Consider the following 27,242-nt stretch of genomic DNA (forward strand, 5'->3'; position numbering starts at 1 on the left):
AATAAATCAACCCATCTCAGTTCAGAGCTCTCCACACATTATTATGAAGAAAAATGCTTTTACAAAGGGTTAGACCCAATCTATTGCTCTTCTTCAAGAAGAGTTCCTCCTATTTGTTTGTATCACCTCACAGACCTTAAATTATTAACTCGCACTAATGTGCAATTGAGAGCCTATTTTTATTTATAGCAACTCAGTATAGTACAAACAACTTCTCCACTCCAAACATCAATTATGCCACACATGTAAATAGCTCTGAGTACAAGTTATTGCACTCCCTGGCAGTCAAGATGTGCATCTTGACTCTCATATCTCTTCCTTATTTACAGCTTCAAATGCCCGAGTTGTCTAATGCAGCAACTTGGGACAAGTACAGGATGACAACGTTTAACAGTTACAGAAACAAGTTAAAACAAATCTAAGACAATTCTGATGTCTGGCACTTCCTACAATCAATATTCATATGCTGTTGCTATGAGCCCAGGAACAGGAAGAGGCTTCTTTTTCCCACTGTGATCTTTTTTCAGGTTGTTATCCTGCTTTTTGTCCTGCTCCCTCCCTTCAGGATCCTGAGCTCTCCCATCTCAAGGTCACTGCTGCTAAGGACACCTCTGACCTTCACATCCCCAAACTGTCCTCCCCTTTTTGTAAACACAATGTCCTGGGAATGAAGGCGCTTTAATAAGCAGAACTAGAATTGGTACCAAATGTTCCCTGCTCACATCGTCACCTTCCATTTTCCTCATAGACTTGTGTCTCCTATTTACATTTAAACCACAGCCGTAATGACCTTTCCTTTCCAAAATACATTTGCTGAATCATGTGGGATGTTCCAGACAGAGAACTGATGGTCTTGAAATACAGCAAAGGTATTTCTTCTCCCGTCAGAAGTTCTGGTCCTACAACATTTGGAATATTGGTAAATGTGGCTGGAAAAGGAGCACTCCCAACCTCCTGCTGGGTTCTCACCACAGCCATCCAAAATGCCTCCTGCTGGAAGCACTGGGTGCCAGCAGACCCCAGTTACCCTGATGGGCTGGAGAAGGGGAAGCTGTGTGACCGGCACCTGCTAAAGATCTAAACCTGGAGGACTTGAGGAAGACACTGCATTCGATACTAACTGGTGCTATTCACCTGTAAGACAAGCAACAAACAAAAACATTCTGCTCTAAAAGAAATGGAAGCAGTATTGGATAAGTGTGGATGCCTCTGTATTTCACACTTTCAGAAGACTTTTTACTATAATTTAAATGCAAAAGAAATGAAGGCATTCATAAGAAAGCTTCCTACCCATAACTAAATGGCTACATTCTTTTGCAAATACAACATATCCCTCCACAAAAATCAGTATTTTAAGGTTGTTTTCTGCATGACAGAATTATATTACCTTTCACATCAGTTTTCAAGTAGAGCTAAATGCTTTTGTTTACACTTTGAATAAACATGACATTTATTGAAGTGGTCTTAATAAATAATTAACATTCAAACTAATTGATAATAGTCATTCTAAGTTAGAACTTGCATGATAAATATCTTTGAAGAAATTCAAAGTGATTACAGTGTATTACAAGTTCTGTCAGATAAATAGTTTCCCTTTAGCAGTGCCTTACTGTGCCAAATTTTCAAGTTGAAAAATACTTTCTCCCTTAAGCATTTCCATTGCATTTAAATCAAACATCTGCTCTTTCAATGCTATTTACATTCTTATCAGAGAACTTCACATCCAGTGGGGTTCAAGGATACACCCTGATACTTTCACCCTTTTCCCAGCTCCTCTCACACATCGTCCCACAGGGCACAAAATTAATATTGTCCTTCACACATTGGAGGGCTCTAGAAGGAGTACTACTGCTTTGGACCTGACAAACAGCAGTTTTTCAGAGAAAAAAGCTCAAAGGAAGTCCCAGAATCTGTAGGACTGGGTCAGTACGAGTCATCTTGAACATTTTTAACAATTCTTTGTCAGGGTCCCTGCAGGTCATATAACACAAGTTCATTATGTTTGAGAAGATTTTGCCAAAAGCCACTTTAAAGTAGCATTAGGGGCACTTAAAACACTAACAAAGAAAACCACAAGCAAAACACACACCATTATTCCCACAAAATACAGAACACAGACCATTATTTGCAAACTGGTTTGATTAGTGCATTTTGTAATTAATGATCCTGGGCATAGTGCCACCATTTGTCTTCCAACATTTCTGTGAATCCCCAAAGAAAATTGCTGACTGGATTTCAGTGGTTTTCCAACTAAACTGTCTAATGGAAATTCAAAACAGAAAAGGCATTTCAACTATGCATCTCATGGACAGGTTCCAGTAATTTTCAGTTCTCTAAAAGAGACAATTTCAGCTTCAAAGGAACAGTTCTAAGGAAAAAAGTCTGGGGGGTGTTTGCAAAGTCCAAGACCACTGCCCAGCAGAGGAAAATCCTTTACAAGGGAATCAGTAGCACATTTACCTAGCAGTTTCAACAGAGATTAATGCATTTCTACTGCTCTACACACATGTTTAGTACAACTCTAATCCTTCCTGGAAGCCCTAATTTTGTTTCTGTAAAATAGATATATAAAATAATAACTTGGCAGCATTTAAAAAACAGTACAATTGTTTTCTAAGATTAAGACCAAGATATACTGAAATTACGTACACCTTACTCGTAAGCTCAAGATTTTTTCAAAGGGAAGCTGATCACCCAAGTTGTTTTCTAACTTAAAAATTCTACAATTTCAAAATTTTCTGTTTCTATTGTGCAGTTATAATGCAGTTATTTCTGTTCAAACATCAGATATGAAACATGGAATTGTGAGAATATGAAAATTAAAATTTCCTTACACATGAGGATTTTCTCATTACTGAAGGAATAATTCTTTATGGCTCTTTGAACTATTTCAGTATATGCAAACTCCTGTTGATTTATCAACAGTTTTAATACTAATGCTCAATGGTGGCTCAGACACATTTTATGCCTCCCACCATTATATATAAAAATATATATATAAAATAAATGCAGGAGCCACAGCTCATTTCTGCAAAACATCTCTGAGGTTCCTAATTTGGGGCATGACAGGAGGAGAAATGAGGTGCAGAATAAAGGGATACACACACTTGAACCAGCAGCTGTTACCAGCGACTACATAACTGTTCTCTCCCTTGTTCAATTCTGGATTTTAGGGTTTATACAAAATAAACAAATGGTTTCTAAAGAGGAAGATCCAGAGGATACCAGCTGTGGCAATGACCAGCACCATTTTACTACAGCCTCGATCTCAGAGGGGTCATGGACACAAAATTTGTGAGAGCAGGAATATTTGGGAAGCCCAGACAGCCATTTCTGAACCTTGCAGGCAGTGGTGGCTGTGCTCAGGTGCAGAAATCCCGATGTTTTAGGGATGATGCCTCCAGAGAACAAATAACAAATGGAATTGCACTGTATGATCTACTCAGATACTCCGTGAGAAGAGAGTCTGGGTTTCAGAACAGCCAGAAATACTGTTAGGAAGAGCCAGATCCATCAAAGTAAGATTTATATAAACAAGTCATTTCTTCTGCAGCTCCACACATGGCCTCAGGAAAAATACTGGGAAAATAATAACTGGTTCAAATGCAAGCGATGCTACTTCACCCCATGAAAGAACATGTGAAGCTGAGGAGCTTTAAACTCTGGCACTGAGCTGATAACCATCCCATAATACAGCAGGAGTGAAAACAAATTACAATTTAGGAGTTAAACAAAAAGCACAAAAAAGAAAAGCAGAATGCAGCAAATAGAATGTAAATTATAAATAAAGCCTGTTTTTAAATATTTGCTTTCACTCATTCTGTACAATATTCCAGTTTTTGGTAAATAAAAAATTGAAATAGTTCAAAGATGAGAGGAAGAATTACAAATAAAAAGCTATGAGAAAACAGGTAAAACTTCCAGGATAAAGAATTAATTCCAGACTCTTCAGTTTAAGAATGTTTGTTTCACGTATGTGACAAAAGCAGTGCAAATATTTGTAAAGGGACCTGTGGCTGGCAGTTTTTAAAACTGTAGATTTTAAACAAAGATCCCTATAACACCAGAACAAAAACATGTTTTTTGACTTTGGGCATCTCATTATTCTAAGAAACAGTACCAAAACATTCCTGTTAGTGTGGAGTGCAGGTACGTCCTGAGCTCTTTTCCATCTATTTTAAATAGGGTCACCTTCCGAGGTGGAAGTTGGGAGTTTTCACTGGGGCTCAGGATGCTCCACAGACAGAAGGCAAATGGAAAGGAAGAAAAGCATCACTGCACAGGGAGAATGGTGAAAAGCTCCAGTTAATAAATGACAGCCAAGCAGTGTCAGCAGTATTATTTGCTGCCTAGCACGTCTGGCAGAGCAGGGCCCTGCAGGACACAGCTGATTCCCAACTGCCAAACCTGCCTGAAAGGCAAAGGAACCAGTCCTGACTCACCCTGACACCTTTACCAGGCAACTGAACCATTTCTGCTGAGCTCCCACTCGAAGATATCCAAAATATCTGCTGTTCCCTACAGTGTTTGAAACGTAGGAAAGCCCAAAAAAAAGGTATTGAATGTCAATCTTTTCCACAGTTTCTATATAAATAGCCAAAAAGCATGTCCTCACCAAGGAGATAAGTCATCAAAAACCACAGAGAATGTGTTTAAAGGGGTACAAGAATTAGCACTTTATCTCTGAAAGGCATTACTAGACAAAGACTCCTAAAAAAACATTAGTCTTTTGCATACAACACTCTTGCCTGAAAGAATATAAAACACATCAGTGCAGCACATCCCTTACCTCACAGCATATTTTTTTGTATTTTAGTAATGCTGTTTTTCAACACAGCTGGTCCTGACTAAACAGATTTAAAGATTCATCCATTCCAAGACTATAAAGGATTATTGTGATTATCTAGTCTGACTTCCTGCAGGGCACATGCCATAGAAACCTGCTCACAGATTGTTGCAATGTACTTCCTCCAGGATAAATGTGGCAACAAATCACTTAAAATACAATCCAGTCTTGTTTTAAAGATATCAGTAATAAAGAAACAACTGCTTTCCATGATTAATCTATTGCTAATCACCCTAATTATTAAAAAGTGCCTTTAATACTATCTCAAATTTGCATGGTTCTGCTTTGTAAATACTGGAATTTATCCTTTTTTTTTTTTTTTTTGAGAGAGAACTGACAGATTGCTGACAGATTACCACAATTATCAATCAGCTACCTGCAACCCTCCTCCACATACCCATTTATAAGTCACAATAGGCTGACTCCCCACTCAACTTCTGCAGTTTGTCTGAGCAAATGTGCAAAGTAATCTCTTCACTCTGTCGGGTTTCTGCTGGAACATTATTCTCACTTTTATTTATTTAATTATCTCTATTTTTATCTACTATACATCAAGAAGACATGGATAAACAGTAATTCTTTCAAGCAATAACGAGAATATCCAGAAAACATGATATTTTTAAAAGGCTGGATTTGATTATGAATTTTTAGTCTAGAAATGACAAAATTACAAAAAAAAATTAAATCAAAACTTGCAGGAAAGAAATCAAATTAGCTCTTCCCCTTGTTCATGACAAACAGGATATGGAATAACAATCAGGAGAGATGATTGAGCACAGGCTTCGGGAAAAACTTTAATTCATGTGGTCCAAAAAGTACTGAATTTTTGAGAAGCTGCAAAATATCCACTGCTGCAGATAGATTTTTTGAAACAGGCAACACAAGCACATGTTGAAAAGCCATAAATGGACATTAACTTGCTGTAAGTGGAGACCCACTCCAGGTTCCTCCTGCTAGGACTCGCTGCCATCATGGATCACCTTGGAATCTTTCTGGCTGTTCCCCATCTATTCTGAAGAAGACACTGCAGAACCAGTAGCAGCTGCCCAGCAATCACTTCATTAATTTATACAGAGAATTTTTCAATTATTCTCCCACTTTGCAAATCCAGATGCCCCCTGTCTAGAAAGGCAAGACTTCTTATCCTCTTAGCTGTCAAAAGCAAGGAAGAGGCTGATGTTTGATTGGTTTGCCATAATAATGTCTCATCATGTTAAGTGTCACTGCACCTCAGGACACAAACACCATCTGTGGGGCTTTTCTATATTTGGATGTGTTGGAGTTGCTGCTGTTTAAATGAGCCAAGTGTCTGACAGAAACCACACAATTTCTTAACTAATCATTGTTTAACTTCCTATTTCTGCATCATCAGCAATTTCTATATCACTGATTTTTCCTGATTGCTATTAATAAGACTAGTGAATAACAGACTAGAACACATCCCTGAATGTCTTACTACAACCAGAAGCACTGAATAAAAATTCTCCATTTTCAACTGCTTTCTTATCAATTCATCTGTTTTTAAACCACTTAGTAAGTGCTAGATTTAACTCTATGCTTAATTTCTTTAATCATTGTATCAAAGGAAGGTTAGTTAATAGCATCAGATACTGGAAAATCCAATTAGACAAAAGGAAAATGTTTTTCCCTTGTGAGTGGTCAAAATCTAGGATAGACTTCTTCCAAGAGATGTTATGGGTTCCTCAAAAATATTCAAAACTCAGCTGCACAAGATCCTCAACAATCTGCTCTAACAGAGTCTGCTTTAGGGAGGAGGTTGAACTGGAGATGCCCAGAAATTCCTTGCAATCTACCCAGTTCTGTGATTCTGTGCATGTAAAACTGAAGACACAGCAAGCAGTAAAACTCCCTGTGAGCCAGGTGAATATTCTTCATCTAATTCTGATTTTTAAAGCTGAAACTCCATGATGGAGATAACAAGCACAGCAATAATCAAAGTTCCACAATAGAAGAGTCTGCAGTTAGAAAAATAATAACTCTGCCATTAGACTATTACCAATAATATAAAAACTTTTCTTCTTGGTAACCACTCAGTTATGACATTGAAATTTAACACTGTGGCAGCAGAGCCTATTTAATCCACCAGAAATTCCTGTCTGAATTGCCTTCTGCTTCACAATATGGATGAAGTTGCACTGCAATCCTTCCCACGGCAGGAGCTATAAAATCACATTCCTTTCCTCTACACAGCCACTTATATGCAAGAATTTTTTTTTTTTTTTTTTTTTTTTTTTGCTAGACTGAGTTCAAACTAGCAAAGAGGTTCAACATCACAGGGCAGAGGGGTAGAAGAAATCAGATTCAACCCATTAGGAGGTCCTGGCCAAGCCAGCTTGAGGACCGCTAGCAAAAGATGTTCCGTAAGGCACAGCTCTCTCATTTCCTCTAATAAAATGGAGGAACTCAATTAGAAAATGGTGCCATCCACTGCAACATAATGTTCTCAATAAAGCAGCTGAGATAGTACCAGTGTTTGCATTGAAAAGCATAAATGTATAAATTATAGACATGGAGTATAAATGGTTCAGCCTATTGTCCATGTGTAAGAGAATTCTGACTTTTCTTTTGCAAAGCCTGTCAACTACCTAGATATGCATTTCCCAGATTTACTGACAAAAAAATCCCCTTGGAAAATAGTAGTGGAATGTGTTAGAGGTGTTAAAAAATTTTATCTCAAAACAGGGTATGGCTTTTCTAGGATAAATAAAACTGACAACTAGAAAAGATTTATTTTAGATTGCTTCACACAAGAGACTTCTTTTTAAAAAACCAAAGTACACAATGTCTGTGTTTCCTCTTTCTGCAACTATTTTAATACCAGCATTCTGTTCTTTATCTAACACAGCAATGCAGTGGCTTCAAGAGAAATATCAAATCATAATTATGTTCCTCCCAGAATACTATGCTGTTAACAGAATAACTGTTAAACAGAAGTCTTGCATTTAGCTGTGTTTCTAATGTAGATTTACACGATGACAGCACCAGTATCACAGTGAGAGCTGACAAGCCTGGCAATTATTGTCAGATCCGAGACAGAACATTCACCAGCTACTTCAGAGTATGACACCAAAATCCAACAATAAGCCTAAGTGGCTCATTAAAATCATCCTCCTGACTCTAAACTTGTCAGTGATGCTGCTAGTTCCCCAAAAACAAACTGCCATTCTGTTTCTGTTCTGTGACACAAGGACCAGACAAAAACTGGCAGAAAACTTATTGTTTGGTTTGTATTTTCTTAGCACTCAATGGTCACAATATTTTCCCCTGTTGAAAGGCAACTGGATATCCCCATTTCCCTATCCCTTCTGCCTCTTCAAAAGATAACTGCAACATCTCTTCCCATCATTCCTTGTCAGTAAGTAAACAAATTGTTTACTTAAATTTTTAATTGCAGGAAAAATTAAGTCACCATTTTTCTTATTGTCCTCTTTCATAATAGTTAAAGTAAAAACTAAACAACAACAACTGAATTATTTAGGAAAGCAAAAAGTACCCAACAAAATTCAGGAAATAAAAGAAAACACAATCAAGTTTCATCAAAATAAAGACTGGGATTGACTGGGAAGTGTCTGACAGGGAACCAGGGAAAGGGAGACAAGAAGTTAGTGAGAAGCTCAGATTGGGATCCTGTAAAAAAATGAGACAAAAAGGGACAGGTGATGGGAAACAGGTGCAAGAAATGGCGTAGCTGAGCTTACTGCATAAAAGTACAAATCAAAGTTTTCCAATATTTAGGGCGGGGTTTTTGTCTGTTGAATATCTGAGGCCACTGAATAATTGATAGGAGTTCTGACAGACTCAGGGGGCTGGTCCTCAGAGCACAGTGATGAGCTCGCCTGAACTGAGCTGCCACCCTGCACAGGGCTTTGAGTGCTCCACAATGGTGACAGGGTTTGATGTCTTCTATAAAAGCACATCTTATGTAATAGGCACCTCCCAATTCAAAGTGACAGGTTAGTTCCTTTTTTTTAAAAATTATATTTGGGAAATATAAAGATATACTACATCTTCTAAAAATCCAGCATGTCCCATAACTTCCAAGATCAAAAGTTTCCATCATCACATACATGTAAATGAAATTAAAATACTAATAATACCGATATACAATAAAGTTGTTTGGTTCTTACAAAAAACCCCAAATCCGCACAGTAAAATCTTATTTTCCTCTTCCCTCTCTTCCATTCTAACAACCATTCCATAATTAATACTTTTATTTACAGTAATTTCATTAACTCTATGAAATGAAAACCTGCCACACACCTGTTTTTTTCACAGCATCCTTTTCATTATTGAAGACACAGTCAGAAAGATTAAAAAGAACCTTTGCTGTTCCTCTTTACCTGTTTACCCAGAAAAGAGGGAAATTTTCTTTTAGTATTGTGAGCCACTATTCTATGCTATGCTTAGAAGTTCATTAAATTCCATCTAAGCAGCTTTCCAAGCATGTCCCTTTAATTAGAAAATAAGTCCATTTGACAGTACCAGTAAAGGCATTTACAGCACTAGGCACCCACTGGGCAGAATCTCACCTGCAAAGAAACTGCAGTGGAAGGTAACTGGCCACAAGCACTTCAAATTAAACTTGAGCTATTCAGGTCACAACAAAAATTCTGATACCAAAAATCCTTAAAAGTGGTACTCCTTAAAAGTGGTAACTTCTCTGTGTAACTACCTTTAAAGTGGGAGCTTCCCTGTGCACTCTGCACAGCCTGCCAGGTCACATACAGGCCAGAAAAACTTTATTGATTATTTCTTTAAGTTCTGAGACTACAGAAAAAGAAAAAAGAAAAAAAAAAAAAAAAAAAACACAGAGAAAGGCAGAGATGGATTCCCAATATAAAATTACTGCCTTCAAAACTTTACTGGCCTACCCTAAAGAATTATTACATTATGTCAGTAATAGATGTCGAAATGTACAACACAAGGATCACTTGTAGGACTTTAACACCTGTTTATGCACCTGTACACAGTAAAATGAGCTTAAGCTAATTCAGAAAAGAAAGCTGGAATAATTATTCTTAAATTAAAGAAACACTTTCAGTAATATCACAGTCAAAAATCTGCATTTTTGATAAGCATCACTGTGAGGGCACTGAGCACAGGACCAGACTGCAGGGAAGCTCAGGCTCCCAGCCAGCTGCCAAGTGACCACCCAGGGCCACTCCGTGCCCACCCCACGGCTGCTTCCTGAGGGGCAGGGTGGCAATGTCACAGGCAGGAGGGGACAGCAGGGGACAAACCGCCTCTCTCAGCAGCAGTGCTGCCTTACAGCAGTGTGGAGAGTCCAGAGAGGTGTTAAATAATCCCTCTGCTTGTGACAGGATGCAGGCTCAGCTCTGTTCCTGAATGCCTCTTGCACACACTACAGAACAGGCATTCACAAACCCCCCATCAACTCTGAGGATGTATCAGAAAGAATAAACTGAAATCTGCTCCATCAACCACAATTTAATTTAGATCAAACAGCCAATGCTTGAACAGCAAAGAACATAAAAGACACCACTGTTTGCCCTGTTCTGTAAAGGGCTTTGAACTCAGACTTCTGTCGCTTTGCTGAAACAAACACACACTTCAGATAATGAACTCAGGGCTCAGCATCTTCCAGATTTATGAGAAGCTCTTTCAGCTCAGAGAGATTGCAAAACTCACACCCAGCTCAGCAAAACACAGTGAAAAAAAATAATTAATATTGTTATATTAGCCCTAGGAAGCCCTGTGCCAAGTCACACAGGCACACAATCTTAACTGCTGTGGGTAAGACTTTGACCGAAGAGTAGACCTTAAATACCATTTCCATAAGCAACTAAACTTCTTTGAACCCAAAGCTATTACTTCTACCCCATCCCTACAGCAGGGGAGGTTCCTGGATTTCCTGGGTCTCTGCAGCAGCTGTGCAACATCTCAGAGCCCCTCAGGCACAGCCCTGGGGAGGCAGGGTTTGGCTGTGCAGAGCTCAGGCACCTCCAGCCCTCACTGAGCCCTTGGCAGCTGCAGGAGTTGGTGTTGCAGCAACACAAACCTCAGACCACATCCACAGGAAGGCACTAGTACAAAGAGCTACATGTATATTATCAGAAAATAATATAACCCTGCTCGTGATTTATGCTTTCCATTATTCCAGTGACAGTTTTTCCTGTAATATGTATTGGATCTCATCTAAACCCTCTGGATCTTGACCTATTAGTGGCAGTGAGCACTGGCAATAAAAAGAAATGAGTATTTGTTTTATAAACTGTTAGGGTGCCCTAAATACCTTTTGGAGTTAATTCTTGATATCATCTGATGGATTTTTTCCCCCCTCAAAGGCAGCATGATATTTTCAGGGATAAACATACAATCAGAGTACCTTTCTCACTAAGCAGTACAGTGAGGGCAGTGACAGCAACTAAAGACTTGGAAATCAAACTTGGCAATCAGAATTCTTTTGATATTTAATCAGCTTTTATGACTGAACCCAAAGCTGTATCTATGACCAACCAGCAAGCACAAGGCTCTACTCTAAATTAAAAGCAAAAAAAACCCACCATGGAATTTACAGGAAGATGAACACAAAAAATGTGAGAAGCTGAGTTCCAGTACTCTCAAAGAAATGTCTCCCAATTTTTTTTTATTTTTCTTTCTTCGCATTCCTTCTATTTTAAGCAATATATATGTATAAAACATAGCATGATTAATTTCTATTAAGCAATAAACAGACAGAAGAATTTCTGAAAGGAGAACACATTTCTCTAAAGGTCATTAATCACCATTAACTTAAAAATAAGATGCAACAACAACCACTTAAGAAATTATGTGAGCAGTTTCCAAAGATACAATTTATATTCATTTTCCCCTTCTTCATTCCAACAGTCACCAAAAACCTGTTATGAGAAGTCTGCTCAAAGAGAAAGTCAAGAACTCAAGAAAATGTGGAGAAACAACAACTGAAATTAGCCTTGCTTCCTCTGTCTGTGCTTTACAGTAGTTTTTGATTGCATGACACATCCAGGACCTCTATTTTGACTGACCCAGGAACAACCAATCAGAGTTTCATTACCATTTGCAGCTCAACATATAGTTCTTAAGGCTTAGTTCACTAAAATTATTCAAACCTTACCAAGAAGGCAGATATTTCCCATTCCTCATATTTCTATGTAACACTGAGCATCCCAATGCTTTAAACCTACAATATTTTTATGAAAACATATGCAAGACTAGAGATGTATTACCTTGGTTTTACAGAGAGATTGAAGTTCTTATCAGAACCCTTAGGGACAAAGTAGACTGGACTGGTTTCTCTGGTTCTTGGATGTTTGCATTTGTCACCCTGCTTATACCTCTAGAACAGTTTTAATTTACCAATTGTATTATATTATATCTAATCATGTGGATGGAAGCTGAAATAAGAACGAAGAAACAAGTCTTCAAGTATCTTAAATATTTTCATTTCACCTTAATATGTTATGTAAAATTAATTGTCTATCCCTTTGCCAGGCTTACTGCTGAGCTTTTAAACTGAGATGCATTTTGATTCCTGTTTATCAACCATTGACTCGTCTCCAGCCAAATGCAACAATGCAGAGTAATCAGATTTGGCAGCCCAAGTGCTGGCTGTCCACTGCTGCAGCCACAATGTTTGCTCACTGTCACTCCAGTCACAAAGGATTTAGTCCACTTGTGCTACACTGATCCATATAATGCTGATTTTTCTACTCCTCTCACCTGTGAAACTTTCTGCTACCCACTCCTCTTAGAAAATAAATAGAATTTTGTTTTGTGTATATATATTTAAATTACAATAAATATTGATCACTGAAATTGTTATATGCTAGTTGGCTTTTTCTCTGTCTTAAGGATAGAAACAGCAGAAAGTGGCATAAATCAGGATAGGACTGAAGGACACTTCTTGATACCACATGGACCACAGTGCCATCCAGGTTGCCAAAAGGACAGATGTTCTTTGCTTTTCTACTGAAAAACAATTTCTGTCTTCTATGAAATTAAATCCAAACTGTCTTTTTATTTCCAGTAAATACCCTCTAGGGATGATCAGCCTTTTCCTTTGCACAGCACCTTGCTCACTCACTCCAAAAAGCCAGACTGCCAGTCTCTCCCCCTTTATCCCTCTTAATTTTCTGTTCTTTAAAAACCAAACCAAACTGCTGTGTTTTCTCAAAATACATCTCTGGAATAGTAAACTCCAACCACACTACCACTTGACTGTATTTCAAATGCAATTCTGTAACATCAACAGACTTAGACCAGCTCAGATGATTTTCTCCAGTGACAGATGAAGAAACTCTCAAACTTCCGTTCAATTTTTTGATTAAAACCTTATTTCCTTCACTTAATGCAATTCAACATTCAATGTGTTTACAGTGCAGAAGAGACTGTTTGAAATCATCTGCAGGTCAGCCACTGGTCTCCCATAAGTAAATTCTGTTTCCTTGTTGGCTTTTCCCAGCTGGTCTTAAAGCAGCATTCAATAAAATCAAATTCCCATGTTTTAATATCACACAAGTACTTTACATGTGTGCTGTAGCACTGTTTGCAGCATGCACACTGGATACTAGTCAAAGAGGCAAGAAATCTTTGTTAACCATAAACTAGCAAGTACTTGAAAAATTTAATCTAACCAGCCCTCTTCAAATCCTCACACAATTTGCTATGAATCTCAGCATCAGTAACACAACTACTGTTTTATTTTCCAGAATAAAAGAGCATATTATAACCTCCCATATCAAGGATGAAATAACATTTCCCTACAAAGCAAGAGGCTATAAAATACCCTGCATGTCATTTGTCACAGTAGGACTTGCAAAGGACACCAGAAGGTAACTTACATTTAATTCTGTCTTTACTTTTAAAATCTATTAAAAATCTATCCATCTCCATGGTAACTCAAAACATATATTCCTCCCACACAGTTTGATTGATAGGTTGTAGTTTTTGTTTTATAGTCAACCTTTTCTTTGTTTGAGAATGCATAAAAACCATCTAGATGATCCTATAATCTTAAATAATACCATAAATCTGTACGTGGCAGTAAATGAAAGATACTGCATATATGGCTCCTTGTTATACTGTTGTTTAAACCTAATCAACTGCCATAACATCCTGTGGTCTTCAAAGCAAAGTAACTTTCAAATCAATTAAAACACATTTTTGGACTTTCATGGTATAAGACTTGCTTACAAAAAAATTTTATTTTACTCTCCTAAAAAATTACACCTACTTCTAATTCCTTAGAGCTCAGAGTCTCCCACAAATCAGTATGAGAGAATGACTACATAAAATTTCTTAAAATTAAGGAAAGAAAAAATAATAATTATGAGAACCTGTTATAACCTTAAAATATGATGCACTTGAACTGAACTTCAGCAAGTTAGTGCTAAGGGGAGAAGTACTGAAATGGATTACATTTTATAGCAGGAACCTAATAAATATTAAGTGTAATTTCTACATGAATACTGCTCTTCCAAGGAAGAAATGTAGAGAGAGGTCATGACATCCACTAAAGATCTCCAAGAAACCAGAGCTAGTAAATTGATGTAAAATCAAGTCTCAATTTGACAAAGTAAGAGAAGGGACTCTACTCAAGTTTCCAACACACCTAAGCAGCACAAAAGTCTCTGATTTTACCTACAAAACCTTCTAATTGCCTAAGATAATGAACAGATATAAATCACACTATGACACTTATACATTGAGGTCTTTATTCTGGTCCCCACAACTCAAGAAAGATGGGACAGACTGGAGCAGGTCCAGGGGAGGGACGGGAGATCCTGGCCTGTGAGAAAAGGCAAAAGCAGCCGAGTCCTTTCTCCCTGTGCATCCCATCCCAATACTGCAGTACCAGCACAGCCTTCCTAAAAGGATGGAGGCTCTCTGTCCACAAGGATACATAGGGAGAAGACAAAGGACAATGGATGGAAATTGCACCAGGAGGGTTTTTATCCAAATGTAAGAAAGAAACCCCTTTCAGTAAGAACAACCATCCACTGGATTTGGACAGTGTGCGCATAATCCCATGCAGGATCCCTTTCCAGCAAAAGGCTGGGACAGATAATATTTCAAGGTCACTTCCAACCTGTAACATTCCGTGGTTTGTCTCCAGCTTCCCCCTCCATGAGTAAAGATACTGAATTATAAAAATATCCACCATACAATGCTGAAGTGTTCATTATTCTGCATTCTCCAAATCATTCTGCACACTCCCATCACAACCCAATCAAGAAAAATCTTCAACTATTTTCTAGTAATCAAATAACAAATCTGCTAAAAGCCTCAGATTCAGTTGCTAAGCAATGAGATGATTTCTCAGTGCACTGTTCCCTCTGAGGAACTGAAGAACTAGATGCTCTTGGAAGTGGAAATATTTACTCTTAGTTTCCCTTATATGCTGTGCAGCACTTAATGAGACTATCAGCTGCCCCAAACACCCATCTGAGTTCCTGGTCACTCCATGACAATTCATCCTTCACTCCAAACATAGAAAGATATCAAAATATCCATACCACTGCTGAACACTATCATCCAGAGTCCTGTCTTCTAAAGTGATAACTCTGAGTTTCTCTGTTAATGTCAGCTGAGGCCAGACACAAACCTGAACAATCATCCTAAAGGAATGTTCCTTCAAGGTAACTTTGAAAATGACATGAAAATGAGAAGGAGGAAAGAGGGCCATGTATACAACCAATACTGTTTGTGTACATCTGTCTTGGTACAAAGATTCTCTTCTTTCCAGGAGTCTGCTTGCACAGAATTTAAGAATGTATTTAATATGCTCAGCCTCGACTTGAAGAAATTCTGTTCCTTGAAGTGAGACCTTCTGATACAGCACATCCATTTTAGGTCATGTCACATTTTCTTCTGCCTACATACTTCAGAAAATGCATCATGTTTTATCAGATGTGAAGCAAAGCACATCTCACTGAATAAAAATGTCTCCTAGAACACTCCCCATAAGAGTAAACTACCTTAGTGATTCAGTGAATGGCATTTTTCAAGATTAGTTTTAACTAGTGTTTCAATTTTAGGGACACCCAAAACCACCAAATCACATAGCTGCAATTGCACCAAGTTCTACTACCCACTCTGTTCCTTAATAGGATCCCTCAGGAAATTTAGAAGGAGCCAATGGGAAATTGGTTTCACACTGAGCTGGCAAAAATTCCATCTATTCCCAACACCATTAGGTCTTACTCCTGAAAGAGGACAAGAAGTCACCCCACACATCCCCTGCTCCTCCTTGCATAAAAGTAGCAAATTAATGTTATTGATCTGACCAAACTCTAAATTAGGCAATTATGTTTGGTCTCTCCACAGTCATCTGCTCTCTCAACAGAAATAGTTCTCACATTACATCTTAGACTCCGAGGAATTTTTTTTTTTTACAGTTAAAATAGCTACTGTGCACCAACAGTGAGTTTCAGTGATCTCCTTATCTGACTTAAAAACTCACAGGAGTCTTGTTTGACCTAATTAACAAAAGCTTACAGAGAACTTGCAGATCCTTTACTTAGAAGTAGTATAAAAATAACAAATCTCATCAACACATACAGGGTAAGAGAGAAAGTTAACAACCTTACTGGTATCATTTTGCTGTCTCAACAGAAGACAGTAGACTGGTGTGGGCAACTACCCAGGAGCTGCACACACCCATTTCACTGTAACAAATGCAATTTTGCATCTGTATCCACCTCTGTGCCTAAACAAGTCTACCCAAGGTTTTTTCTTGCTTTTCTGCTCTCTCTTCCTCATCCCTTCAGAGTAGGCACAAGAATAGGCTCAGCACCTTACAATGGTACACTAATAATCTCACTTTTCCTTTCTCCTCCACTCCAAATTAAGTACAGGACTGTGGAAGGGAGTCACTGGCATCTTTTGCCTATTGCCTTTGCAATACTGGGAAACAATAAGTAAAACCCTCTTCTACATTTCTTAGGCTTTCACAGAAGGACATAGTTATGGTGTCCAAATGAATCTAAGGAACAACACAGAGTATTGGAGCCAGGCAAAGCAACACCACAAGATACTGGGTCAGTGCACCTACTGACAGTACTGAAACACGAGTGTATGCAAACACACACATCTGGCCAGCTGTGGTTAGCAGTAACCCTGCGTACATTACCAGCAACTCCAGTGGTTATGGAGTAAAGATTTTAAATACCGAGAGCCACACTCAGTGAACTCCCTCCTAATGATTTTGACAATAGCAGTGAAAATAGGAAAAACCAAACCAAGCAGGTCATATAGAATAGGGGCTTTTTTTGCCAGAAAGTAGCTACTAAATCTTATTGTTTCAGTGCTCATCTCTGAAGCCTGGATACAGGATACAGCCTGGATACAGATCAGAAGGCAAATAACTGCTTTCCATTTTCCAGTGGCATGACACTGCCTTGTCTGCACAGAGATTACATATTAAAATAGGGGAAAATGCGCTCTTCACATAGAATCACAGAATGGTCTGGGTTGAAAGGGACCTTAAAGCTCACCCAGCTCCACGCCCTGCCATGGGAAGGGACACCTTCCATTGTCCCAGGTTGCTCTTAGTTCCCCTGTCCAACCTGGCCTTGCACACTTCCAGGGATGGGGCAGCCACAGCTTCTCTAGGAAATCTGTTCCAGGGCCTCACCACCCTCACAGTACAATTCCTTTTTCTTGTATCTAGTCTGAATCTGACCTCTTTTCATTTAAAACCATTGCCACTTGTCCTACTGCTATGGGCCTTACTAAAAAGTCTGTCCCCAGAACCATAAAAGTATTATCATCTTTACTCCTTTAAATATTTAAGTTCTGTTCCTGATTACTCAATCTATTTAAAACAAGATTATTTTTCAGTAGGCATAGAATTTTTAACAAGGTTAAAGTTTTTTGCTAAAAATCCCATCCAATATAAATAACAGATTCTGATAGTTTCCATCCAAGTTTTATTCGTATTGCTTTCCAATTGGGGAAAAACCTCTGGCATTTTCAAATAAACTTGCTGTTTTGTCAGCATTTAAAGAGTTGTATGATCAGAATCTAACTATTTAGCGCATAATTTGTTATCACAGTAAACAACACATCATACATCTTTCTATTTCAAATTCATTTCAGGCACAGCCCTTTCTCTATGAACTCATTACGGACAAATGTTTTTTCCTCCTCAGACTAAAACTTGGCTTTCACCTTGATAGCAAGAATTTAAAGACTATCACAGCCCTGTGTAATGCAGTGATCTCAGGCTAACCTTTCTAATATATATTTCTCAGAAATCTAAACTAAGACTGCACAACTCCTGTAACTCAAACCCATTCAAGCTTCCCCACGCACAGTTTATTCCCAGTACTAGCATGAGCTCTCTGTGGTCTGAAGAAAATGAGGAAGATTCCCAATATTTTACACCAACTAATTTTCTACAACTGTCTCAAAGCTGTGCTTTACTTCACCCTCTCATTTCTCACTGTTCTCCTCCTCCCTCCAATTTTCTGTCAGCAGAACTTCCTTATCTTGGAACAACATAACATTCCACTCCAGGCAGTGGTTTAATCACTGCAGGCTTCCTGGGTATTACATCCCAGCTCCCATTGTTTCACTGAGAGACAAACACAAACCTTACAATGCACCTCAACAAGGTAATTGCTGGGAATTTTTAATTGAAACAAACTTGGTCTTTCAAATCATAATCCAGGTAGGGAGTTCACCAAAAAGCATGAGATGAACATTTGAGCCTATTTAGAGATGTTCAGAGAGGCTGCTCACGTGGTTGGGCAGCCCCACTGACCAGTGAAGGGCCCTTTGCTGGCACTGACCTACTGAGGTATCTGTGTAACAACCAGCACTTGAATTTCCTCTACAGTAAAATGTTTCTACAAAGCTGACTAGGCACAACAGCATGCAATTATATTTCTTAGATGATTTTTATTACAGTATGGGAATAATAAAAATTTTGCCTGGTGCTGATCCAACAACAAACAAGGATTTCCATTTAATCTTTCAATATATTTTAAGGTGTGTCCTAACATAGCTTCCAGCATGAACACCAAGGATAAAATTCTAGTCCCAGCTTGGCCACAGGCACCTCAGTGCATTTCCTCAGGCTTCCAATGTACAGCCCACAGATGGGACAAATGTGTGTTACCCACTGAACAATGTAAATTGTTCTGCCACAAAAGTTGTGGTACTGTATCAGTGGAGATAAGAAATCCCTGAAGGTGCTCAAACATTGACAGCTTGGTCCAGGGAGGCTGGAGACTCTCCATTCAGAAGGAACTCAAAACCTGGCTAGTGCAGTCCTGTCAGCCTGGCACTGACCCTGCTTGAGAAGGCAGCTGATGATCTAAGAAGCCTCTTCCAATCTAAACAATCCTGTGATTATTTCTATATTAGAATTTTTAACTTTTTGTAAGTTTTTGGGAAAAAAAAGCAAACATAACACAGAAAAATGTTTTTTCTGCTCAGAACCTGTGCCAATTTCTTCATCATGGAGCAGATGCCTCCTTCCAAAGTTCTATGAGAACAGTAAATTCTTTCCCCTGTTATTTAAGAATACAATAATGTTTTGTGCAATGTTATAAGAAATATAATGAGCTACAATAGAAAGCAGTCCCAGAAAGGAAAATCACTAAATGAAAGTTTATAGCTAGAGCTTTCTCTCTCCTTCCCCTCAAGGAACGGTGTTAACAATAAAAAAGAAATACTTTAGTAGAAAGGAAGCTTAGCTCATTTGTAGCTAAAATGATTCCCCTTTTTCCAATTTAATGCCATTGCCAATATTACTGTTGTCACCCTCAGCTGACACGGGGGAGAGGGGGAGAAAAAAAAAATCTTACAGGATGAAAACAGAAAAGATCACTTTATTCCCGTACTCAGGGAGGTATGTCTACACAATGGAAAAAGGAGAAGTAGTAGGTGTAAAGAGTGGTATAAAACATGACATATACCATGTTCCCTGCCCCTCCTCCATTAGATCAAATGCTCCTTTCCAAGAAAATGCCTCCAGGGACATCTGACCCCATAGAAGAACTGGGACCAGTTATGATTTCATAAGAGTTCATTGCTTTTTGAAGCACAGAACACAGCTGGTTATGCTGGAGATGCACTAGACTCATTCCACTGGATCATTCCTGGGTTGGTTTCCTAGATATGTAACTGTTGTCACTGCAGGTTTAAATGAGGAAACAAAGCTCCCTGCAGCTCTGTGTAGAGGTATTTCTCTAAAGGAAGGACAGGAAGGAAATGCAAGCTTAGACCACCTACAGTTCTTGATCCTAATCCTACAGTTAAGGCTTGCAATTACTAAAAGCCAGGAAAAAATACCTTCAATTGCTCAAGTTTTTTATCTGCTGTGTCATGGGATTTGGCTATTAAAATGTAAAAAAAGAAGAGGGATGAAAGCAGAAGTAGGAGACATTATGTGGCAGCAACTGAAAATTAGATAAAAAAGATGTGTATAAAACTCAATACACTTATCCTAGTGTGTACTTCTAATTTATGGAGGAATAATTGTACAAAACTTCCCACAGTTTGAGTTCACCTTTCGGACTCTAGACACTAAAACAACTACTTACAAACTGTGCTGAATAATTTTTGAAGTCTTTGATGGGACTTGCAAAAGTATTCTATTCTATGTTATACTATTTCTTACAAACTTAATAGCCCTTTAAAATTGTTGCCTTTTTTAATAACAATGAAATTTTCAGATCTGAAGGTAGAATTTGAGAACTGCAGAAAGTTCCAGAGCAGTCCATCTGACTCTCACATGATCCATTATTCTGCAGTTAAGGAACCCCCATTAAATACAAGGAATCCAACAATTCTGATACTGATTCTGATGGAATTTGAATGCACAAAGGCAGGCAACATTTCTCCCAAGGTATTAGAGATGTGCAAGGAGAGGAGCACTGCTCTTACCACATACAGCTGCTTCCAGAGCACAGCCCATTCCTGCAGTGTTGCTGTGACTTCAGTCACCACAGAATCTTCAAGAGGAACAACTGTTTCATATTGCCTGCAGAAAAAGAGGGGGGAAATTAGGAAATGTACCCTGGAAAAAGTAGAAAAAGAAATATGACGGCACAGTAGTTTGTAGAATTCCAGAACTTTAAGTTGTTCAAAATAAGGAGAATATCTTAAGGAAATAATTTTGTTTGTTGTAAAACTGAAGCAACTCCAGAGTCATAGCTACTGTTCCTCCATTACATTCCACAAGATTAAGCTTATGTGAAGCATTTCCTGGTTACCTGTTTAAACGACATCATTCTAATCAAGGTCAATTAAAAGTTTCCATTACTACAGCATGTTAAATAAACTTGCCTGTTAAGTGGGGACCTTCACAATTTGGGTCCCTTCCTTAAGCAAGTCCACCCCTTTTTCCCCCCCTTCAAAAATGTTAGCCAATATCAAAACTACCCAAAATACCTGCTCTCTACTAACATGTCCTATCCAGAAAGCTTTTCAATATTGCAGATAAAATCTAGGGGATCTATCCTCTAATCAAAAGAAAAAAAACTTGTTCCTTTCTGGTAAAGATCTTCCAAAACCATTAAAGGAGAACCACAAGACTGGTTTGGACTGGAAGGGACTTCAAAGCTCATCTCATTCCACCCCATGCCATGGGCAGGGACACCTTCCACTGCCCCAGTTGCTCCAAACCCCACCCAACCTGGCCTTGAACACTTTCAGAGATGGGGCAGCCACCACCTCCCTGGGCAGACTATGCCAAGGTTTCACTACCCACAGCTTAAAATATATCTTCTTTAAATGTAAACCCATCAGCATCCCCTGTCTGATTCCTACAGACCCTGCCAAAAGCCCTGTCCCCATCATCTTACAAGCCCCCTTTAGATACTGAAAGGCCACAAGCAGCTCTGTCCAGTGTTCTCTCTTCTCCAGGCTGACCAACCCCACCTCTCCCAGCCTGTCCTCACAGGGGGGTGCTCCTGCCCTGGGGACAGTCCCTGTAAGTCTCTAGGGATGTTTGGGACAGTGAGCAGGTGGCTGTGTGGTGTTCAGCTACCTGCCAGCTTCAACACATGCTCTGTTACTTCACAAGTGCTTATAATGGCACTTGAAATATATTGTGAAATAAAGAATTTTCAAACAAAACATGAAATAACCACACCCCTCTGGTTCAGAAGTGCATTACATTCTGTTGTGTCAACTGGTGCATGAGGCTTTGATACTTTTAAACAGTATATCAGCTTTCCTAATAAGTACCTGAACTGGTTGCCCTTCACAAACCCTAAACTAACATCAAGGACTAATTAACTGCACATCACAGGGAACTGCTCCTTCCCCTAAAGGGAGTACACATTAGGAGTGGTTACTCTATGCAATGTATATCATTTTATTACACCCCAAAATTATGAAGCATCACTATTACAGCTGCCCTTACTGAGGCCCTTTGGGAACAAATCTACAATTCAAGACTATCAGAAGTCACCTGTTTTTCTGCAGGTAGTTCACTAAGTGCAATTTAATACATTTTATCTTCCATATTTAATTTGTTGCCTCAGGTCACTGTCTGAAACACTGCAATTATAAATCTCCCCACAGCAGCCTTTAGCTGGAATATGCAAGTAAAAGCAGCAGTGAAAACAGAAGGTATTGATTTCAGGAGTCTCAGTCAATCTCACAGGAAACTTTGCAGGTTCCAGAGCCCCCAGTCAGTAACTTCCCTGCCATGACATTGCCACCAGTGTTGCTATTCACATCAACTGAAATAAAACCACTGCCAGCAACACATGAATACAAAGAGAAGGGCAGAAGTTTTCAGCAGTGCACTTCAGTCACTCTTTGGGTGAGGTGGGGAGAGCTGGATCCTTTAGAAAACATTCAAGGTAACACAGCTCTGACTCTGAAAATCTGTAGGTAAATGAGATAGGTTGTCTACTGACTGCTGCCTCCATAATAAATAGGAAAATACAGTCTTTTGCCAGTGAGACAAAAAGCAGAAATGGAAGAATATAAGTAGAGTTCTTTAAATGCATGTATTTCAGATGATACCTCTAAAGTTGCAATTTTATGAGCCAAAGCAAACAAGAGTAACCATCAGACCTGATTCTTGCTGTATTAAAAACAAACAAGACAACCCCCAATTCTGTAGAATTACATTTAATTTTCAAGCCCTCATACACAAAAAAAGATACAATGAATTAAAACATCTCTGTAAGTTTCAATAATTATTTCTTTCCCCTCTAGATAAAAAGCACAGTAGCTTCTAAAAAAGAAGGAAGAATACTCACCCTCTGTTACTGACAATTGCCTTTTTCAAGTGAATATAATTTGCAGGAAAAATCCCCTGCAAGAATAAAAATTTCCATTAGAAAAATACATTTGCAGTTTTCAGCATTGGTAACCTAAGGCACAATTAATTACTGCCAATTTATCTATTAAGACCCCCCCAAACATCCATTGTGTCAAAGCTGCCAGTCAAAACTCTACATTCAGATTAGTAGCAATTAACTATTTTAGACTTAGACCCGGATACCACACTGGACCAAACCTCCACCTGGGAAGATCAGAAAAAGTGGCTCTTCTGCACTTAGCAGCACAGCTCCTGCAGCTCCCAGAGCAGGCTGATGCTGATTAGGAGTGACACAGACAGAAGCTTAAAAAGACAAATTAAACAAAACCTAAAGCCCACCATCAAATTTGCATTGAACCCCAAGGACAGAAGTATTCTATTAGTTGCATACCCTGGAGCTATCAGTTCTTCTCCCTTTCCAAGGAAAAGCTGTTCAAACCCACTTGGGACACCTCCAGTTATTTGTCTTTTGCTGCTCCCATGAGGGCTGGACTCTGACCTTGCCTGTGCCAGTGTGCTCTTGTGCGTTGAGACATGGGGAAAAGAGGTAATTTAATCCAACCTTTTCCCAGGGTTCCACATTGTCTGTAAAGCACATGGCCCTGAATCCTAACAGCAAAATCTGTCAGTGTGTAAGAACAGCAACCTGCGCTTCACTGGGAAATACAGAAGCAGCATTGGAAATCTTTGGATTAAAAACCAGCTGACAGCCTCTGACAAAAATGTCAGCAATCAAGTGTGGGCTTTCACTTTTTAGAGCTTTAAAACCATACAATTTTGAAAGAAAAATCTGGAGGGGGGTGGGGGGAGAGGTTGGGGCAGGTTCCTTAGCATCTGGGGACTCCAAATGCTAAGGAGAATTCCTCCTTGTTCATAAGCAAGACTAAAATTATAGAAGGAAAAAAAGCTGAATCTAAGAGAAATGGCTTAATCAGGAAAACAGTAAATGTGCTTGTTTTTAGCCACATGAAAATCCAGAAAGAAAAGAAATGATACTTCACTTCCTTGTTTGGTTCATTTCTAGTTAATGCTGCTTATTTCTGGTATCTAAGAAACCAGGGAAGGTTTGAAGGGCTCTCCTATCAAAATTGAACATATACACAAGCAGAAGTGCCAACACAATGACTGCAGACATTTCATTAGGAGAGTATTATAGTAATGACAATGTAATACAGGTAATGTTATATTCCATAACACATAGGTATTAGGTAAACATGAGGGATCTGGTACTCTTCTCTCTTTAAATAAAAGCAATATTTAAACCAACAGAAAATAAAGTGAAGCTCATACAGAGGCAACCACTGGCATGTATGGATACAAACATTTAAAAAAAACTTAGATACCCTCACAAAAACAATCATACCAGAACAGTCAAAAAAGTTCTCCAAGGGCAAAAATAATGGAAAAAAAAGGCAAATAATCAAATCAAATGGTTAAAATACAAAAATCTGAAACCACCCCCAACAACTTACAAAATCCTCTTTCAACAGACTTTTTTCAAAGTTGTCTTAGATTAATAATTCACCTTATTAAACGTGTTCTTTTAAATGCTGCATTTAAGCAGTGCAATATCACCCACCTATGCTTTTCTTAGGGGAGAAGGGTGGAGAGGATCAAACTGGATGAGATTTATAAATGTTGAAAAAATTACATGTTACATGTCAGGAAGGTTTCTGATCCTTTGAGTATCAATCAATTTAAAAAGAAATCCAATCCTCCCACAGGAAAAAAGTTAGAGAAGGAAAATGAAAATTTTACTGGATTGCAACAGTAAAATAGATTTAATCTGCCATTAGATTAACAAATGTATTCATGCTTACCTTGACACTGGGCTTCTTAATGGAAACACCTCTGTACCAACCTGAAACCAGATAAAACACATTATAATTACTTGTGGCACTGCTGTCTTTACACAGAAGCAAACTGACTACAGCTGTGCAGTTACTGAGATAATCTAAAAAACCAGCTGTGCCTCACATAGGTGAAATTTTTAAAAGATTTTTTTTATTAGGGTGTTTTGTAAAAATTACTTTTATTTTGCTGTGCACTAATGACAAACCCTTAACAACCAGCAATGCTCTTGTGTGTTCCCATCAGGAATAAAAGCAGATTAGCTGGTTCCCATACTAACAATCCTTAGTCATTGTGGCAAAGATTCATTCAGCACTCAGGGAAGAGTCTGCACTGAACACTTCTTCCAGGCTGGCACATGAGTCTTGTTGCAGTGTTTATCTTGACAAAATCTCCAGACTTCAGAAACCTGTAAAAGCCATTATCATACATTTCTAATGTGCTTTAAACAAATATAAATTCTTTGCATGTGTCTGGTCTTACGTATGTCTGAGTAGAGAACAAGCTTTAGGATCTAATTTACACAGCCCATTATTATTCTTGTATTCCCCATCAGGAAACAGCTCCAGACAGGACAATAAATGAGGAGTAAAACACAATGCTGCTAAAGCTGCAAGTTAAACAGAAGAATCCAGTTCCTGCTGCTTCCCACAGGTGACAGTGGTGTCACTGCAGGATTCAGCTGGGAATAAAGGGGCTGAAAACCTCACCCAGCTGAGGAGTGGAAAAGCAGCACATGCTGGAGCTGGGCCTGGAACAGCCCAGGACTGCAGGGGACAGTGGGTGCCTTTTTGGGGAGTGGGCCTGGCCCTCCCCAGCCACCCCAAATTCCTGGGCAAACCTGGCCAGGCCAAGCCAAGCTGAGCCCCCAGAGAGCTGCAGCCAGTGTCAGCCAGGCACAGCCCTCACCTGCCAACACCTCACATCAGCTAAATCCACTTCCCATAAAAAGTCCTCTCATTTTCCCTGTGACCTCCTACTTACTGTCTTTTCCCCTCCCTTATTTTAAATTGCACTGGCAAAACCTGCCAGGAATTTGCTATGGAGAATAGAGAAGAACAGAGCAAAGTAACTGGGTATTTTGTCTCTCTTAGAAAAACAATTTCTGATTTGGCTGATTTATAATGAAAGTCTCATTCAGAGGATCAGATGTGGGGAAGAAGGCATTGAATTTACTTTAAAGTCTCCCTGACAGTCTTGAATTTTTATTTTGTTTTAAAAAGGGAATCTAAGTTAATATTAAATAACTGATTCATTCAAAACAATTGCAAAACTTAGTACAGAAAAAATGTAAAAATTAAGATCCATCTTTTTCATTACACATATTTCTCATGAGATAGGACATAATGCAAAGATTTGTTTTCCTATTAAATCATTGTTTATATTTTAAAAATAAACTATTGTTGTTTTGAATTCATTTTAGTTGATCAAACTTTAGGGAAATCCTATCAATATAAACATAAATGCATAAACAACACATAGGGATCCTTAACATGAGTGATTTCTAGAACTCCACACAACTGTGCCCACACCTGCTTTTGAGCAACAGATGCTGCATATTTTTAAGGTCACAGAAGAAAATAAATGCATTTATCCTGTGATTCACTGTTACTAATATTAAATACAGTCTGCACCTCAGAAATAACCAGACATTTAAGCTCTAAGACAAACATAATGACAAACTTCTTGGTAAATGGGGAAAAAAGTGGTTTTATCCAAGTTTGTTAACAGACCTGTAAAGAAAAAAAGACCCAGTAAAGGGGCTGACCATTAATAATCTAGATCAGCAAGATAATAGACAAAAACCTAGCTAATTTCTGAAGCTTTTGTTCTTCATTCCAAAACAAATTTTTAAAGTTTACAATCTCTGTGTTTACATAGTTGTGAAGAACAGGTAAGGAGGGACCCTGAGAAATCACCCAGCTCATCCAAGCCATGTCTCTAAATCTCTACTCTCACTGAGTCTGGTTTGAACAGCATTCAATCACTTACTATCCAGGCTGAGTAACACTGCACTCCTTGGCTGTGGAAAATGATCCATACATTGGTAAAACCTAGAATCCAAGGTATTTCTGCACCAAATTCCAAGGAAACTCTATTTCTGCTACTCCACACAGACCAGTTTGAAAGCAGTGGTACTGCACAGGCAACTTTTTAGAAGAAACCTCTTTTACAGATCAATACTGACCAGTAAAACTGCAGGTAGCATGTCAAATTTTGGTACAGTACTTGGAAATCTGGCATATTCATGTC

General features: G+C 38.6%; 1 protein-coding gene across 8 annotated transcripts in view; it reads right to left on the reverse strand.

Moving 5' to 3' along the window:
- The window catches only part of DOCK3 (dedicator of cytokinesis 3), a 182,950-nt gene that overhangs the window by 130,836 nt on the left and 24,872 nt on the right, over positions 1-27,242 (reverse strand). For all 8 annotated transcript variants that reach the window (XM_030282933.4, XM_030282932.4, XM_072935013.1 and 5 more), the window contains exons 3-5: positions 24,959-24,999; positions 23,077-23,132; positions 20,744-20,840 (exon numbers count right to left, since the gene is read on the reverse strand). In XM_030282933.4, coding sequence (XP_030138793.1) covers positions 20,744-20,840; positions 23,077-23,132; positions 24,959-24,999 — 194 coding nt within the window. The remainder of the gene's footprint in view (positions 1-20,743; positions 20,841-23,076; positions 23,133-24,958; positions 25,000-27,242) is intronic.

Source organism: Taeniopygia guttata, chromosome 12 (genome assembly GCF_048771995.1).
Source record: "Taeniopygia guttata chromosome 12, bTaeGut7.mat, whole genome shotgun sequence".
Taxonomy (NCBI): Eukaryota; Metazoa; Chordata; class Aves; order Passeriformes; family Estrildidae; genus Taeniopygia; species Taeniopygia guttata.